General features: G+C 39.3%; 1 protein-coding gene and 1 non-coding gene across 5 annotated transcripts in view; both read right to left on the bottom strand.

The window, feature by feature from the left end:
- Positions 1 to 15,215, bottom strand: part of RC3H2 (ring finger and CCCH-type domains 2) — a 55,183-nt gene that overhangs the window by 21,346 nt on the left and 18,622 nt on the right. For all 4 annotated transcript variants that reach the window (XM_040963523.1, XM_040963522.1, XM_040963524.1 and 1 more), the window contains exons 5-9: positions 12,504 to 12,679; positions 9,866 to 10,066; positions 8,987 to 9,119; positions 8,730 to 8,848; positions 6,544 to 6,656 (exon numbers count right to left, since the gene is read on the bottom strand). In XM_040963523.1, coding sequence (XP_040819457.1) covers positions 6,544 to 6,656; positions 8,730 to 8,848; positions 8,987 to 9,119; positions 9,866 to 10,066; positions 12,504 to 12,679 — 742 coding nt within the window. The remainder of the gene's footprint in view (positions 1 to 6,543; positions 6,657 to 8,729; positions 8,849 to 8,986; positions 9,120 to 9,865; positions 10,067 to 12,503; positions 12,680 to 15,215) is intronic.
- Positions 9,202 to 9,312, bottom strand: LOC121145168. Its single transcript, XR_005881965.1, has one exon. It is a non-coding gene; the product is annotated as a small nucleolar RNA SNORD90 (small nucleolar RNA).

Raw genomic sequence — 15,215 nt, 5'->3', positions numbered from 1 at the left:
ATATGTTTCCTTAAGCGTGCCCTTCCATACCCATCTCAGAATCCATCATCTAGCATTAAACCCTATCTTGTTAAGTATCTTTTTTTTTTTAAGATTTATTTATTTTCATTGGAAAATCATATAAAGAGAAAGACCCTTGTCCACTGGCTCACTCCCCAGGTGGCTGCAACAGCTACAGCAAAGCAAATTTGAAACCAGGAGCCAGGAATTTCTACCATTTCTTCCACTCAGATGCAGGTGCCAAGGCCCTGGGCCATCCTCCACTGCTCCGAGGCCACAAGCAGGGAACTGGATGGGAAGTGGAGCAGCTAGGACAAGAACTGGCACATTTGTGATGGAATCCTGGGTGTGCAAGGTGAGGATTTAGCTCTAGGATATTGTGCCAATCCCAGAATCCCTTCAAAAATATAATTATTTAAGATACACAAACAGTTAATCCATACATTTTTGGCCTAAGCTCATTCACCCATCTCTAGCATCCTTTCCCCCCTCCACTCTCCATAGCTGGCACTGTCTTTCACAGAAAGGAGAAAACACACTTAAGCCCCCAGAATAGAAAACAGATTTCCCACCAAAGACTAAGGCCAGGCTAGCCTGCCCCCATCCCAGTCTTGGCATTCCCTTGACCCCAGGGAGTAAGAACCACCAAAGCTGAAATACCCTCCAAAAGCTGGTGTGATCCCCCCATGCACTCTTCCATTTTCTAGGAACTGTCCCATCCCTAGACCACCCTAAGACCGCAGACTATAAAAAGCCTAGGCTGTTGAAGGACTGGACCACTGCCATGTGGTCACTCCATCGACACACTGGCAGATGGCTGCCCTCTGAATATATTAACCTCTAAAAAAACTCAGTTTGGTTGTAAATTTGCTCCCTGTTCCTTCAGTTTCTACATCTCTTTCTCAACATTTGGTGCCTGTTTCTGTGCAACTTGGCCACCACCGCCTAACAACAAGATGGCTAAAACCAGATCAACTCCACTATCTTCCTGCATCTGTAACCACACAACTGCAAGGGAACCAACTATAAGGCAGATCCATTTACACTACCAGTGCCAAGCCCATTTGTCTTCTCAATTACTTCATTTTTTAAATTATTTTTCTCATATGCCATCACTTCATCTGGGTGTCTGTTTAAATGTCGTATCTTCTAAGCCCTGTACTCAAGTCTCCCCTTTTCCAATCATTCTCCTTCTCTTCTCCTTGCATAGGTTTTTCCCAGCATGAATTGTCAACTAATTATTATTAATTATTACTTTTTGCTTTCTATCAATCTTTACTTCAAAACAAACCCCCTGACATGGATTTTTACTTTCTTATGTACTGCTCAACATTTAGCACACAATTTATTGTCTTTTGCAAACCATGTATTCAATATATATTTTTTGCATGAATATGCAGTAAGCCCCTAACTTCATAAGGCTAAGAGAATTACTACTACTGATTCTACCCCAAAGCCTTTTCTGTCTCTGCAGAAGACGCCACTAAGCTGTGACAGCCAAAAGCCTGAGTCACCCTTGATTCTTTTCATTATAGCACTCATTCAATCTGTCCACATTTTACATTATCAGTTCTGCTTCAAAACTAAATCGTGGGCCCTGTGCGGTAGCCTAGTGCCTAAAGTGCTTGCCTTTCATGTGCCAGGATCCCATATGGGTGTTGGGTTGTGTCCCAGCTGCTTTACTTCCCTTCCAGCTCCCTGCTTTTGGTCTAGGAATGCAGTAGAGGACCGCCCAAAGCCTTGGGACCCTACACAAGTTTGGGAGACCCAGGACAAATTCCTGACTTCAAATTGGCTCAGTTCTGTCCATTGTGGCCACTTGGAGAGTGAACCAGTGGATGGAAGATCCTTCTCTCTGTAACTCTGACTTTCCAACAACAACAATAATAAATTAAATATTAGATATATCTACTTTTCATCACTTTTCTTCTACTGTGACAGTCCTAAGACTAACCTAGTGAGCTCATAGTTTGACCACGGCAGCACTCTAACTAGTGACAATTCTAAGATAAAACCAAAAATATCATTGTTTTGTTAAATTAAAACTATAATGGCTTCCTGATGCATGAAGAAAAAAAATCTAAATTCCTGTTTACTTACGCATTTTACTATTCCTCCTTCCCCACTAAAAGCACTTCATATAGTACCTGACACTTAACAAATCTTTTCTAAATGTCTGTATAGTTCGTTGTTACTAAAATGACACTCCTCCAAATGCAGCTATTCATACGAACGGGATTCCAACATCTAGTTCTAAAATATATCCACATAAGTACTAAGGTGAGATTGTCTGCCATCTACCATTTTGTGTAAATGGAAGATAATGTGTGTTTTCCATGAATTTATGAAAATATCACAAAGCACAAAAAGTTAATAGAAATGAAATTATTTATTTAAGTTTAGTAAATATTTGATAAACTTCTGGTATTCCATGTGAACTAGGATTTGAGTTGGATAACATGGATTTTTTAAACCAAGAGGAAACTCTTTGTATTACTCCTATTTGTTTTAATAGTATTCAGAGTGTGAAGCTGGTTGGAAATGAGAATTTTGTTTTTTTCCAACATCTACTGCATTTATATAACAAATATATGCTAGGCATGGGAAATACAAAGGCGGATCATCCATCAGCCCAGTGAAAACGCACACACCTTTGGGAAAATTCCAGTGCTATAACTGTATAACTACCAGCTATAATTCCTGTGTATAGAGTATTGCAGTTGCCTGAATGTGTCCCCAAAGTTTGTGGGTTGGAAACTTAATCCCCAGTAGAACAGTGTTGAGAAGTGGGGTGGTAATTAGGTCTAGAGGACTCTGACTTTAAGAATGGATCGATGCTGTTACCTCAAGAATAGGCTGACTTGGTCCCTTTGCTTTTTCTACCTCCACCCTCACCTTGTGACTTGCTGCCCAACTGCATTCTGTCATGATATGACACAGTAAGAATGTCCTTACCAGATGATCTTGGACTTTCTAGCTTCCAAAACTGCAAGTGAAATAAATTTCTAGTTATCATAAGTTATGCAGTCTGTAGCACTCTGTTAGAATTGCATAAAACAGACTAAAACAAGTATTATACAGAGTGGAAGGAAGAAGCAAGTAAATCTGTTTCCAGAAGTCTTGGAAGAGGATCACCTGAGTATGAATAGAAATAGTTTTTCAAGTACACAAGAAAAAAAAGCAGCAAGACAGCAAATAACACACATAAGGATAAAGAAAAACAAAAGATATTCACACAGTACTCAACAGCAATTGACCTGATGCATCTAAAAGGTAGAATACGGATGGGCACTGTGGCCTAGCTGATCGAGTTGTGGCCTGGGACATTCACATGCCACTTACAGGTCCTGGCACCCCCGCCTGGAAAGCAGTGGTTGATGGCTCAAGTACTTGGAGTCCTACTGCCCACGTGAGAGACCAAGGAGGAGTTTCAGATTTCACCCTGCCCAGCCTTGACTGTTGTGGGCAACTGGGGAATGAACCAACATACAGAAAAGCTCCTAAGATTCCTATAGATTTTCCAGGCTCTTCAAGTGGGGAAAAAACTTGAGAACAGAAGCATGTCTCTGTTGTTTTTACCCACACACGAGTACACACACAGTCCTGGCCCCTCTTGTTCATGCGGCTACTTCCATAGAACTCAATATGCACAGGTCTCAGTGGCAGCCACTGAGGAAACAGACAACAAATAAGACAGGCACAATCCATTTAATTACGATTGAAAAACATTCAATAAAGAGATAAAGGAGTGGCTGGAATGTTACAGTCATGCCCATTTCATACATTTTTGCATTATTTTGTTTTGATACAATGACACACTGAGTTGTTTTAACAAAGTACATGACTCACAAGGCTAAAAATATTGCCATTTAGACTTTACAAAAAAAAGATCTGATAATCACTCAAACAGACCATTGATTAGCTATATAAACTAGGCAGAGCATGAACAAAAGTAGTAGGTGAGATGAGGTGTTAGAGGAATTCCCTTTAACCTCTTAACAACTGAAGGAAGAGCTCAACAAAAGAAGACCTCAAAGCAAAGGTAGAAGCAACGTGGCATTATGTTAAAGACCTGAACTGACAGAGGTCAGTGTAGTTTGAGTATACACTTTAATTGGGGAATGTTGTGATATGAGACCAAGCAGGTAGGCACAGGTAGGAGTAGATCTGAGGCCTGCACTGTGGCATCACCACTATCATCAGACATGTACTGCTCCACTTCCAATTCAGTCCCATGCTAATGTGCCAACGAAAGCTCTGGCAGATGGCCCAAGGACTTGGTTCTTGGCGGTCACGTGGGATCTGGGATAGAGTTCCAGGTTCCTGGCTTCAAACTGGCCTATTCCCAGTCATTGTGGTCATTTGGAGAGTGAACCAGAAGATGGAAGATGTTTCTTTCCCTCTCTTCCTCTGCTTTTCAAATACATAAGAAGATAAATCTACTTTTTAAATTTTGTATTTATTAATGTAAAAGGCAGAGAGAAAGGAGAGAGACATATTAAAGGAAGACAGCTTCCATCTGTTAGTGTATTCCTCAGATGTCCAAAATGGCAGGGATGGGGTAAACCTAAGTAATGTGCCAACAACTCAAACCAGCTATCCCATGTAGATGGCAGGGATCAAAACAGCCAGTGCCTGTCACCTCCTGAGGTGCACCTTAGCAGGAAGCTAGAAATCGCAGCAGAGCCAGGACTCAAACCAGCACTGTGATGTTTAGGATCCTCTGAACTACTAAACCAAATGCCCACCCACTATTTTTTGGTGCAAAACTACGAAATTCATGAATATATATACTTTTTTTTTTTAGATAAGCAGTTACAGAGAGGAGAGACAGAAAAAAGTTTTCCATCTGCTGGATCACTTCCCAAATGGATACAATGGACCAAGATACACAGATCTGAACCTGGGAGCCCAGAGCTTCTTCCAGCTCTCCCACACAGGTACCTGGGCCCAAGCCCTTGAGTTATCCTCTGTTTCTTTCCCAGGCAGTAAGCTTGGAGCTGAATAAGCAGAGCAGTGTAGACACAAAGCAGTATCCATATGGGATGATGGCACTACAGGCAGAGACCTAGCCTACCGTGCCAGCCTTACCTTTTTCATAATATACATTTTCCATACATTCTTTCAAGAATCTCAGTTTGAAGTGATTTCGAGGATGGAAATTCTAATTTGGAACTTCAAATAAATACATCATTTTAAAAAAAAGGCTAAAGCAAAGACATCAAAGACGATTCTTAAAAACTTGGCACACACAAGTAGCTTGATAGGGCACACCGGAGAGAGCAATGGACAATAAAGCAGAATATATGATAGGAGAAAATTTTGTGCTTGAATTTAAAATATCTTAAAATGAAATGTCCACAGGACAGATGATCAATAGAAAGGCCTGGAATTGGGGCTTGTGCTGTGGCTTACTAACTAAGCTAAGCCTGTGCCTGTGGCACCAGCATTCTACATGAGAGCCAGTTCACGTTCAAGCTGCTCCAGTCCGCATCAAGCTCCTGGCTTGTGGCCTGGGAAAGCAAAAGAGAATGGCCCAAGTGTTTGGTACCCTGTATCCATGGGGGAAGACACTGAGGAGGCTCCTGATTCCTGGCCATTGTGGTCATCTGCAGTATGAACAAGTGGATGCAAGATCTCTTTTTGTCTCTATTCTCTCTGTAAGTCGTCTATCAAATCAAAATGATAAAAAAAAAAACTTTGCAAAAATATACTTCCATTTGCCCCACCCCCTCTCAAAAAAAACAAAAGCTGGGAATCAAAATTTTGGTAAAATATCAATTTAAAAAAAAAGGAAAGAAAATGGAGAGAGCCTCACAGCTAAGCTCTCCATTTCCCCCACTGGCATGTTGGGGTTAGAGGTCCAGTCCCCACTTCCTGCTAATGCACACTTGGGAGGCACAAAGTGATGGCTCATGTAGCGGGGTCCCTGCCACTCATGCAGAAACCCGGACTGCATTCATAGCTCTGATCTGGCTCCAGCTCCAACCACTGGATTTGGGGAGGATACCAGCTTTGTATGTCCATTTACTCAGCTGTTGCTTTCTCTTTCTGCCTATCAAGTGAAAAACAAAACTTAGAAAAAAAAAAACAAAACAAAAAAACCAACCCAGACAATTTGTATTGCAACTGATATTCATTTATTTTTATATGTTGGGTATCAGATAAAGAATACATGCTTATATACAGAAAACAAAAAGATAAAGATGTTTCAAGACCAAAAGCCATACAAAGATGTATCTTCACCATTTTCACACTTAGCAAATAAAGCTGTACTTAGGTGCTCAGCAGAAACACATTCCATTTATAAAATGGCCTCAAATACAACCTTTGACAAAGTCCTACATCACATAACAGGTTAATCTTGCATCAGAAAAAACTTATTATTTCAAAAGAAAAGGTTATTCTGTAATCTAAACAAGTCTACAAATGGGAATCTAACTTGCATTTTTGAAATTCATTGCAAACTTGAATATTGTCAGAGTATATAACATTCTCTCCCTGAACAAAAATTAGTCATATGAGAGAATCCTTAATACTTACTTTTCAAGTTCTTCCTGAGAATGGGCAAATGTACAGTTTGTTCCTCGAGGACATCCTCCTTGCTGGCGCAGATCTCGGCACATGCTAGTCTTGTATTTGCTGTTTGGTTGCGGCTGGAGAAAAGAAAAGGTTTAAAGTGCTAAAGGTTTAAAGGTTTAAAGTGTTAAAGGTTTAAAGGTTTAAAGACTGAAGACTTCAGTTGTTACTCACTCTTGGGTCTCCACAACTTTATGATCACATCCTTAAACCCTTGACACATTAAATAAATACTTCTTATACTAAAATATCGAACGACTATGTCATTGTTCTCTACTATGACATACATGTCATCAGCTGGGATTAACATTTTAGACATTCCTTCTGAAGATTATTTGAAACTGGTTCAAATGTTACATCCACTTATTTTTCAGTTCATTGAACAAAATGCTCAAGAAATTTAGAGCAGTATTAAAGTTTTGATAAAAAGCAAAACAATTTTAAAAATCATTAACACAAAGAACATAAATTTTACCCATTCAAAATTTCCCAGAAAAGGTTGAATATAATTCCCTTGGAAAGCAAAAACTTTTCTATGTCAATTTGAGGGTATAACTCAATTCAGAATTGAGCTGCTAAAAGCTCATGCAAGGAACTGGTTTTCTAAGGTGACAGATAAAGCTTTTGTCTGTGATGCTGGCATGTCATATGAGTGTCTGGGGAAGTAGTAGAAGATGGTCCAATTCTTTGGGCTCCTGCACCCTTAGGGAAGATCCCATAGAAGCTCTGGACTCCTGGCTTTAGCCTGCCCCTGTCCCAGCGATTATAGCCATTTGGGAAGTGAACCAGTGGACTGAAGACCTTTTCTCTGTCTTTTTGTTTGTGTAACTCTGATTTTTAAATAAATGAATACATCTTAAAATCATTAGGCAGGGGCCTGACACAGTGATCTAGAGGCTAAAGTTGTTGCCTTGAACGCGCTGGGATCCCATGTGGGCACCGGTTCTAATCCTGGTGGCCCACTTCCCACCCAGCTCTCTCCTTGTGGCCTGGGAAAACAATCGAGGATGGCCCAAAGCCTTGGAACTCTGCACCCGCTGGAGAGACCTAGAAGAGGCTCCGGACTCCTAGCTTTGGACTGGCTTGGCTCCAGCCAATGTAATCACTTGGGGAGTGAATCAATGGATGGAAGAGCTTCTTCTCTGTCTTTCCTCTTCTCTGTATATCTAACTTTGCAATAAAAATAAAATGAATCTTAAAAAAAAAAATCATGAGGTAGAACATAATGAACTGTGATAACTGTGATAATTTGCATTTACATCTGAGGTATTACTCATTTTTGTGACCTTAATAGGAAAAAACATAACATCTTGTCACGATGTTTTCGAATAAGGACAGTGAAAGTTCGTACATTTTGCAGTGGATTTGGTCCCGGTGCGGGCATCTATTGACAGCATAACTCCATGCACATCTTTTAACCTCTTTAATTCAACTTGTGAATAGCAGTTGCCTTGCAGGTAGATGTGAGATTAGGAAAATACTTTCCTGAGGTAAATACTGAATATTGCAGCTGGTGCATGGTAAACAACAGCAGCTATTATTAGAAAGCGACCATTTTCTACAGTGTAAAAGAATTACATGAAATATTTGGAAGAAACCAATGATCAACATATGGTCAAAATCATTTTGTTGGGCAGGTGTGTTGGCTCAATTGGCTAATCCTCTCCTTCCAAGCACCAGTATCCCATATGGGCTCTGGTTCATGTCTTGGCTGTTCCAAGGATGTGCCAAGCATCAAAGGATGGCCTAATGCCTTGAAACCCTGCACTGTGCGGGAAATCCAGAAGAAGCTCTTGGCTTCTGGATTTGGATCAGCTCAGCTTTGGTCATTGCAGCCATTTTAAGAGTAAAATAGTGGATAGATCATTCTCTTGTCTCTTCTTCTCTCTGTAAATCTGCCTTTCCAATAAAAAAAAAATTATAAATCTTTCACAGTAGTCATTTTGTGATGCAGTGAATTTATATGCAAGAGAATCCTCAACTCTTGCTCTAACATGAAGTGTTTATCAGGAAAGTATTACAAAAGATCAGAGATAAGAACTTATGAGATCTGTCACAGAAGGGGCCCATTCATCACAACAGCTAGTGAAGACGTTCAAGATCACACTGTCCCAGAGGATGGCAGTCAGGCCTGCCATGAACACACTTACCTGAGGCGCCTCGTGGCCTTTTCTACTATAATTCTGTATGAAGTCCACAAGACCATGAACCACTGTTTTAACAGCTACCATTGCATTTTCTAGCTGCTCCCAAGTTGGTGAAACAGCATCTAAAATAAGCCACCAAGGCGTGGGAATAGGAATGGGGATGGGGAATGAGAAGGAAGAATTGGTTAGCAATAATTCTCTTGTGTGATTTACCTCAAAGGTAGAAAAAAAGAATATGCAACGAAGCATTTCCCACATACCTGGATTGGGATCTATGTTTGCAAGAAGCTCTAAATGAGGTCTCAGTCTATTTAAGTTAGCTGGGTCACCTGTTCGTTGCAAAACAATTGTCAACTCTTGGACACTCTTTGCAAATGACTCTGGAGACTGCAGCTAACAAACAGAAAAGAGTATTTACTCTAACTCTTACGCACATCTACAGACAAGTGCTTTCAATCATTTTAACATACTTGAAATGTTTTCAAGTGTCTTCAGAATTCATAGTTAGGGTATCAGTGATGAATCAAACTTTCACCTCAGAATCTGCCCTATGAAATTCATCATGAGACACTTGAAAAACTTCTTCATAGACTGTATTAGCTCTCTAAGGTCAGAATGTAGATAAAAGTGGGTATTTTAAAGCCACCTGGTTTTCTGTACTTTCTTCCTAGCTGTATCCCATAGTTTATTTTGAAATGCAAAGAAAAAAGATATAATTTATAAGTCTGATATAAAAAACTGATATTAAATACAAATCTCCAATTGTCTGTCTTATTACATCTTTCAGGATACAGGCAGTCCCTGATTTAGATTTATATGGTTTAACCTGGAAGCTTGTAGCATTAGATCATGTCAAAGTGACATGCATTCGGTAGAAATGGGATTTCAAACTTCTTCAGATAACACGTATGTGGTCTGATACTGGGCATCAGCAACAAGCTGCAGATCCTGCAGATCCTGAGGGAGAACAACCGACCCTGTGCAGTGCTCCTGCTGTGCCAAGGTGTGAGATTCTGTAGGTTGTCCCTTACAAAATGCTTTTTGAGATGTAATAGGATCATAACTAAGGAGCATTTTTACTCCAATATTCTTCAGCCTAACACCAATGATACAAAATCAGCACCACTAATTTTACAAACCTTATCAATAATAGACTGCATATGTGACTTATGGGCCAAGTCACCATATAAAAGTGAGGACCACTGCTCAGGTGAAATTCGGAGTCCTGCTTCCATGGCAATATGAACAATCTGGGCATCGTGTTCTCTGCGTAATGCCTCATAGCTACGAAATTCTTCCTTTAACTGCATCAGGGAAGAGTCTTCATCCCTTTTGGTAACCTACACATCGAAATGAGGAAAAAACACATCAAAATTAGTCTCTTTTTTTCACCTTAACCAATTCTCCAGGTCGGGGAGAAGGGTGTTTGGTTGTAAGGAGTGAAACCATGCAGTCTGCTCATATTATGCATCTTCCTCAAACTTCTCAAAGACCCACTTAAACACGCATTTCAAAACTTTTTGCATAAAAATAAACTCAGCCTTTAATTACAGTTTTTCCATGAGGTTGCTAAAGTATCCTTATCTATGAACTCCCCAATGCCTCTTCAGATACACTGCATCTCCTTCAATTAAGAACCACTGCACTGAGGTGGCCACCACAGTGTCGTTGGCTAACCTTTGCTTGAGGCGCTGGCAACCCATATGGGTGCTGGTTGGGTCCTGGCTACTCTGCTTCCATTTGAACCCTGCTTCTGTCCTGAGAAGACAGTAGAGGATGGCTCAAATCCTTGGAGCCTGCACCCACATGGGAGACCAGAAGAAACTCCGGGCTCTTGGCTTCTGTCTTTGCATCAGTTCACCTCTAGCAGTTGTGGCCATTTGGGGAGCAATCTATTGATAGAGAATGTTTGCGTTTGTGATGTTTGTATATGTGTGTGTTATCTCTGTAAACTTACCTTTCAAATAAAAGTAAATGAATCTTAAAAAGGAAACAAACCATTGAACTAAATATTACAACATTAACTCCCCTTTTTCTAACTCCATGCTAGCAAGCAAAGGTTTGAAGTTCTTCAGGTAAATATCTTCCAACTTGAGGATTCAAAGCACTTAAAGAATTGCATTTTGTGTAACAAAATAATAAAACTGAGAATCTGCAATAAATCTACTATATGAACCCACAAAATTCAGGCTTCTAAGTCTATAAAAGTTATATAAGGACGTTGGGTAATGATGAGTTCACTAAAAATAAATGCCCTCTGGCATTAAGTCAGCACAATATTGTTTTAGCTCTCTAAACACTATGCTTTAACATTTTAAATCACATAAAAATGAAGATGAGATGAGAGCATAAAATTAAAATCACTTTCTAAAACAGTATTTTTCAAATGTCAGGTATCACCATCCAGTACAGATGGAAGAAAATTATAAACCAGAAATCAGAATGACATCTGTAAGGAAAAAAACTCATTAACAATAAAAAGATTGTATGAACCTAGTCACTTCAGGATGACAAATGATCTCTGGGCTTTAGCTATTTAGCAAAAACATGATATGTGAGGACATTCATTTTCATTTTAAGGACATAGAATCCTGTATTTAAAGCTATCAGGCAAATAGTGCGCAAACATAATTAATGAAGATAAACAAATAAATTTGAACACACTTTCATCATCTATGATTACATGTTACTTAAAACTAAACAACTGGCCAAAGAAGTCTTTTTCTGTCTATTTTAACTCTAGGGTTATAGAATCAACCAAATAACTCAAGAAAGTGCTGGTTGGTTTGGACATTTTAACTCCACAGAAACCATGAAGTTTATTTCTAAGTGTTTCGGCATCTTTCAAGACCAAGCCAGCAACCTATACTTTAACACCATACGGAAACTTCAAGGACTCAGTCTCTTTCCACACACTTTACTTGACATGAAAATACTAGCCTAGACAACTAAATTACACTTGAACAATTTCTGGGCTTCTTCAATGTCTTTTCCACTAAACAAACAAAAACACCTAAATGCAGAGTGCAGCAAGCTCAAATCTTCATTTCTTCTTGTTTCCAAGATAACATGCACTCTACATTTTTAGATTGTAAACAGTCACTATAGACAATGAAATAAAATTGTAATGGGGTACAAAGTTTATCAACTATAATAAAATTTTCAGATGAAGTAGGCCTTCTAAAGGCTACTTTTACAATCCACCTTTACTTGACAAAAATCAAAAGTTAACCAACTACTTCATTATATTTTACTCTGCTAACTGACAGTTGTACATATGGGCTCTCATTTTGTCAATATAATAAGGCATTACCAACAGGCAGGTTCGCATATGCAGTTAATAGTTTTCTCACAACCTATTTTCTTGTCTTCTTCATTTTTCTTTTAGGACTTATTTATTCACTTTACAGGCAGTTACACAAAGAGAAAGATATCTTCCACCTGCTGGTTCACTCCCCGACATGGCTACCAGAGCCAGGGTTCAACCATGTGGAAGACAAGAGCCTAGAACTCCTTCCAGGTCTCCTGTACGAGTGGCATTCTTCACTGCTTTTCCAAGCCCCTTAGCAGGAAGCTGGACAGCAGTAACCAGGACTGAACGAGAGCTCCTATGGCACTCTGATGTGATAGGCGGAAAGCTTACCCTGCTGTGCCAAAACACGGTCTTTAACTATTGTGAGCATTCTGAATTTCTTGGGCATCTAGACTGACCAGGACAAATTCTGGAACGCCTCCATCTTATCCTCAGAATCTTTAGACACTTGTGTTATTGCTTACCTTAAAACAAGAAGCTCTATAGAGTAGTTGTACAACATGACCAATACTTGTTTTTGATGCCTGAGGAAATCTTGGCTCTAGTCTTTGCACAACAAAAAGTACCAAAACTTTCCTTGAGAGAGCAGAGCCATCTTCTAATGCCAATAATACCAGCTTCAAGGCTTCTTCTTGCATAGCTAGAAATATTGAAGGAATATGAATTCATGATACATGAGGCACTCTGAAGACCATGTCCAATATAGAAATGTTGGGGGATTTATTCATGGGAGTGCATTACCTACGATCTGTATGTGTTTATTTAGTACTTGTTTGTTTTTATTTATTCAAAAGGCAGAAAAACATCAGGAAAGTAAGAGATGTAGAAATTTTCCATCCAATTGTTCACTTATGAAATGGCTGCCAATAGCCAGGACTGAGCCATGTCAAAGATAGGAGCCTGGAACTCTATCCAGGTGTCCTACATGAGTGGAGGGTATACAAGTACCTGGAGCAACCTTCCCAGCTTCCTTAGGTACATAAGCTGAGAGAAGGGTTGGAAGCAGAATAACCAGGAATCAAAACCACACAAACCCACATTCTAATATAGGATGCCAGCAATGCAATTAGCAGCTTAACTCACTGCGCCACAACACTGGCCCCCAAATCCATATTTATTAGCACAAAGAGGATATCTGCATATACATATAAGTATATTGGAAGTACTCAAACAAAACCAAAGAAACAAACAAAAAAAATAGTCTACCAAATAAGCAATCAGGATACAAATTCAGTAGAAATTAAAATCTAAGTAGGTACTTAATAATCAATGAGATAACAATGTTAAGGTGAAAAAGTAATTCTAAAACACACAGAACTACTCTGAAAAATATAAGTATTAATTGTGTTATCTTAAAAATTGTTTTTTAAATTATCTTTACTTTTTTTTTTTTTGAGAGGCAGAGAGAAACAGACCTCGTCCAATGGTTTACTTCCCAAATACCTGGGGACCGGGAATTCAATCCAGGTTTCCAATGTGGGTGGCAGGAACACAACCACTTGAGCCACTAGCTCTTGCCTGCAGCAGTATGTCCCAGCAGGAAGCTGGACTCCAGAACTCAGACTCCAAGTCAGGCACTCTAACATGCCATGTCGGTATTCCTAGTAATGCCTTCATCACTGAGCCAGGTGCTACCCTCAGTCATCGATGTTATGCTCAAAATTGCTCTTTGCCTGTAAGAATTACTTTACATGTAATTAAAATGTATTTGCTTCTGGATGAAGTATTCAAAGAAGGTATTAAACTACACTGTTTTATAGCTAGGGCTGAATCTAACCATGGGGGAACATCAAGCAAACCTTAAATAGAGAATATCTTTTTTTATAAAATAAACGGTCTCACTGAAGAATATCATGGTTGAGGTCAGCACTGTGGCATGCCAAGTTAAGCCACCATTCGGAATACCAACACCTCACACAGGAATGCCAGCTCTAGTTCTGGATCCTCTGCTTTCTGGGTCCTGATTCAGCTCCAACTCCCACCTCCCTGAGAATGAGCCCAGCAAGCAGCAGCTGATGGCTGCAGTACTTGAGTCCCTGCCACCATGTGGAGATCCTAATGGAATTGCTAACTTCTGGCCTGCAGCTTCCACCCGTCCTGGACCTAGCTGTTGTAACATCCAAGAAGTGAACCCGTGGATCAAAGATCTCTTTCTGGCTATATTCTTTTAAATAAACAAATAAATGTTTTTTTAAAAAGTTACAAGGAATGGTTCCAGAGACATGAAAAATCTGGACCAGATCTTACATTAGAAGAAATGCCACAAGAGACAGTTTGGAATAACTGACAAAACAACTGTAGACTGTTGTATCATACCATGTTAAATTTGATGAATATACTGTTTCTACATAACACATTGAAGTAGCAGGGTAAAAAGATAAAAATTATGCAACCTGTCCTCAGACGGTTCAGAAAACAGAAAAAAAATAATAATTACAAATATGGAAATATATTAATACTGGTGGGAGCGGGCATTTGCCTCAGTGATTAAAATACTGCTTGGATTGCCCACAGCCTCTAAGTCTGCATGGATTTCAGGACCCTCTCTTCTGATCCAGCCTCCTGATAACACATGCCTGGGAGGCAGCAGATGAGGAAGGCCCAGGTGCTTGGAACCCTGCCACCCACATGGAAAATCAGACTGGAATTTCATCATGGCTTTGGATAACTTTGGTTGTTACAGGAATTTGGAGCGTGAATTACTAGATACAAGATCACTCAGTCTGTTCCCATCCCTCTATGCCCCTGTTGTTCTGCCAAAGAATAAATTAAAAAAAGGGGAGGACATTAATAAAAAAAACAACCTGGTGAAAGTTAATAAAAATAAAAGATATAATAGCAAAATAATAAAAATTAATGCAAAATTTTCCGCAGTATTTTTGTAATTTTAAAACTCAATTTTAAATGACTGCAAAATGAAACATAAAAAACATGTGGCTATCACAATTATCAACAAAAAACCATAGAGCTAAGAAATCTGGACTCTAGATTCACAAATACAGCAATGGAGTCTTGAGGAAGTCAAGTCACTAACTCAAGGGAGCATAACTAGTCAGATAGTAAGATTCGAGGCAGAATCAAAAACTTTTTTTTTTCAATTGAGGTAAAAAAAAATCACACAAAAATAATTATTTAAAATATACAATTCATTAACATCGGTAAATACATCTGCAACT

This window comes from Ochotona curzoniae, unplaced genomic scaffold, assembly GCF_017591425.1.
Source record: "Ochotona curzoniae isolate NIBS_2020 unplaced genomic scaffold, NIBS_Ocur_1.0 scaffold_3208, whole genome shotgun sequence".
NCBI lineage: Eukaryota > Metazoa > Chordata > Mammalia > Lagomorpha > Ochotonidae > Ochotona > Ochotona curzoniae.
The sequence above is the reverse complement of the archived record's forward strand: the minus strand, read 5'-3'. Positions and strand labels throughout refer to the sequence as shown.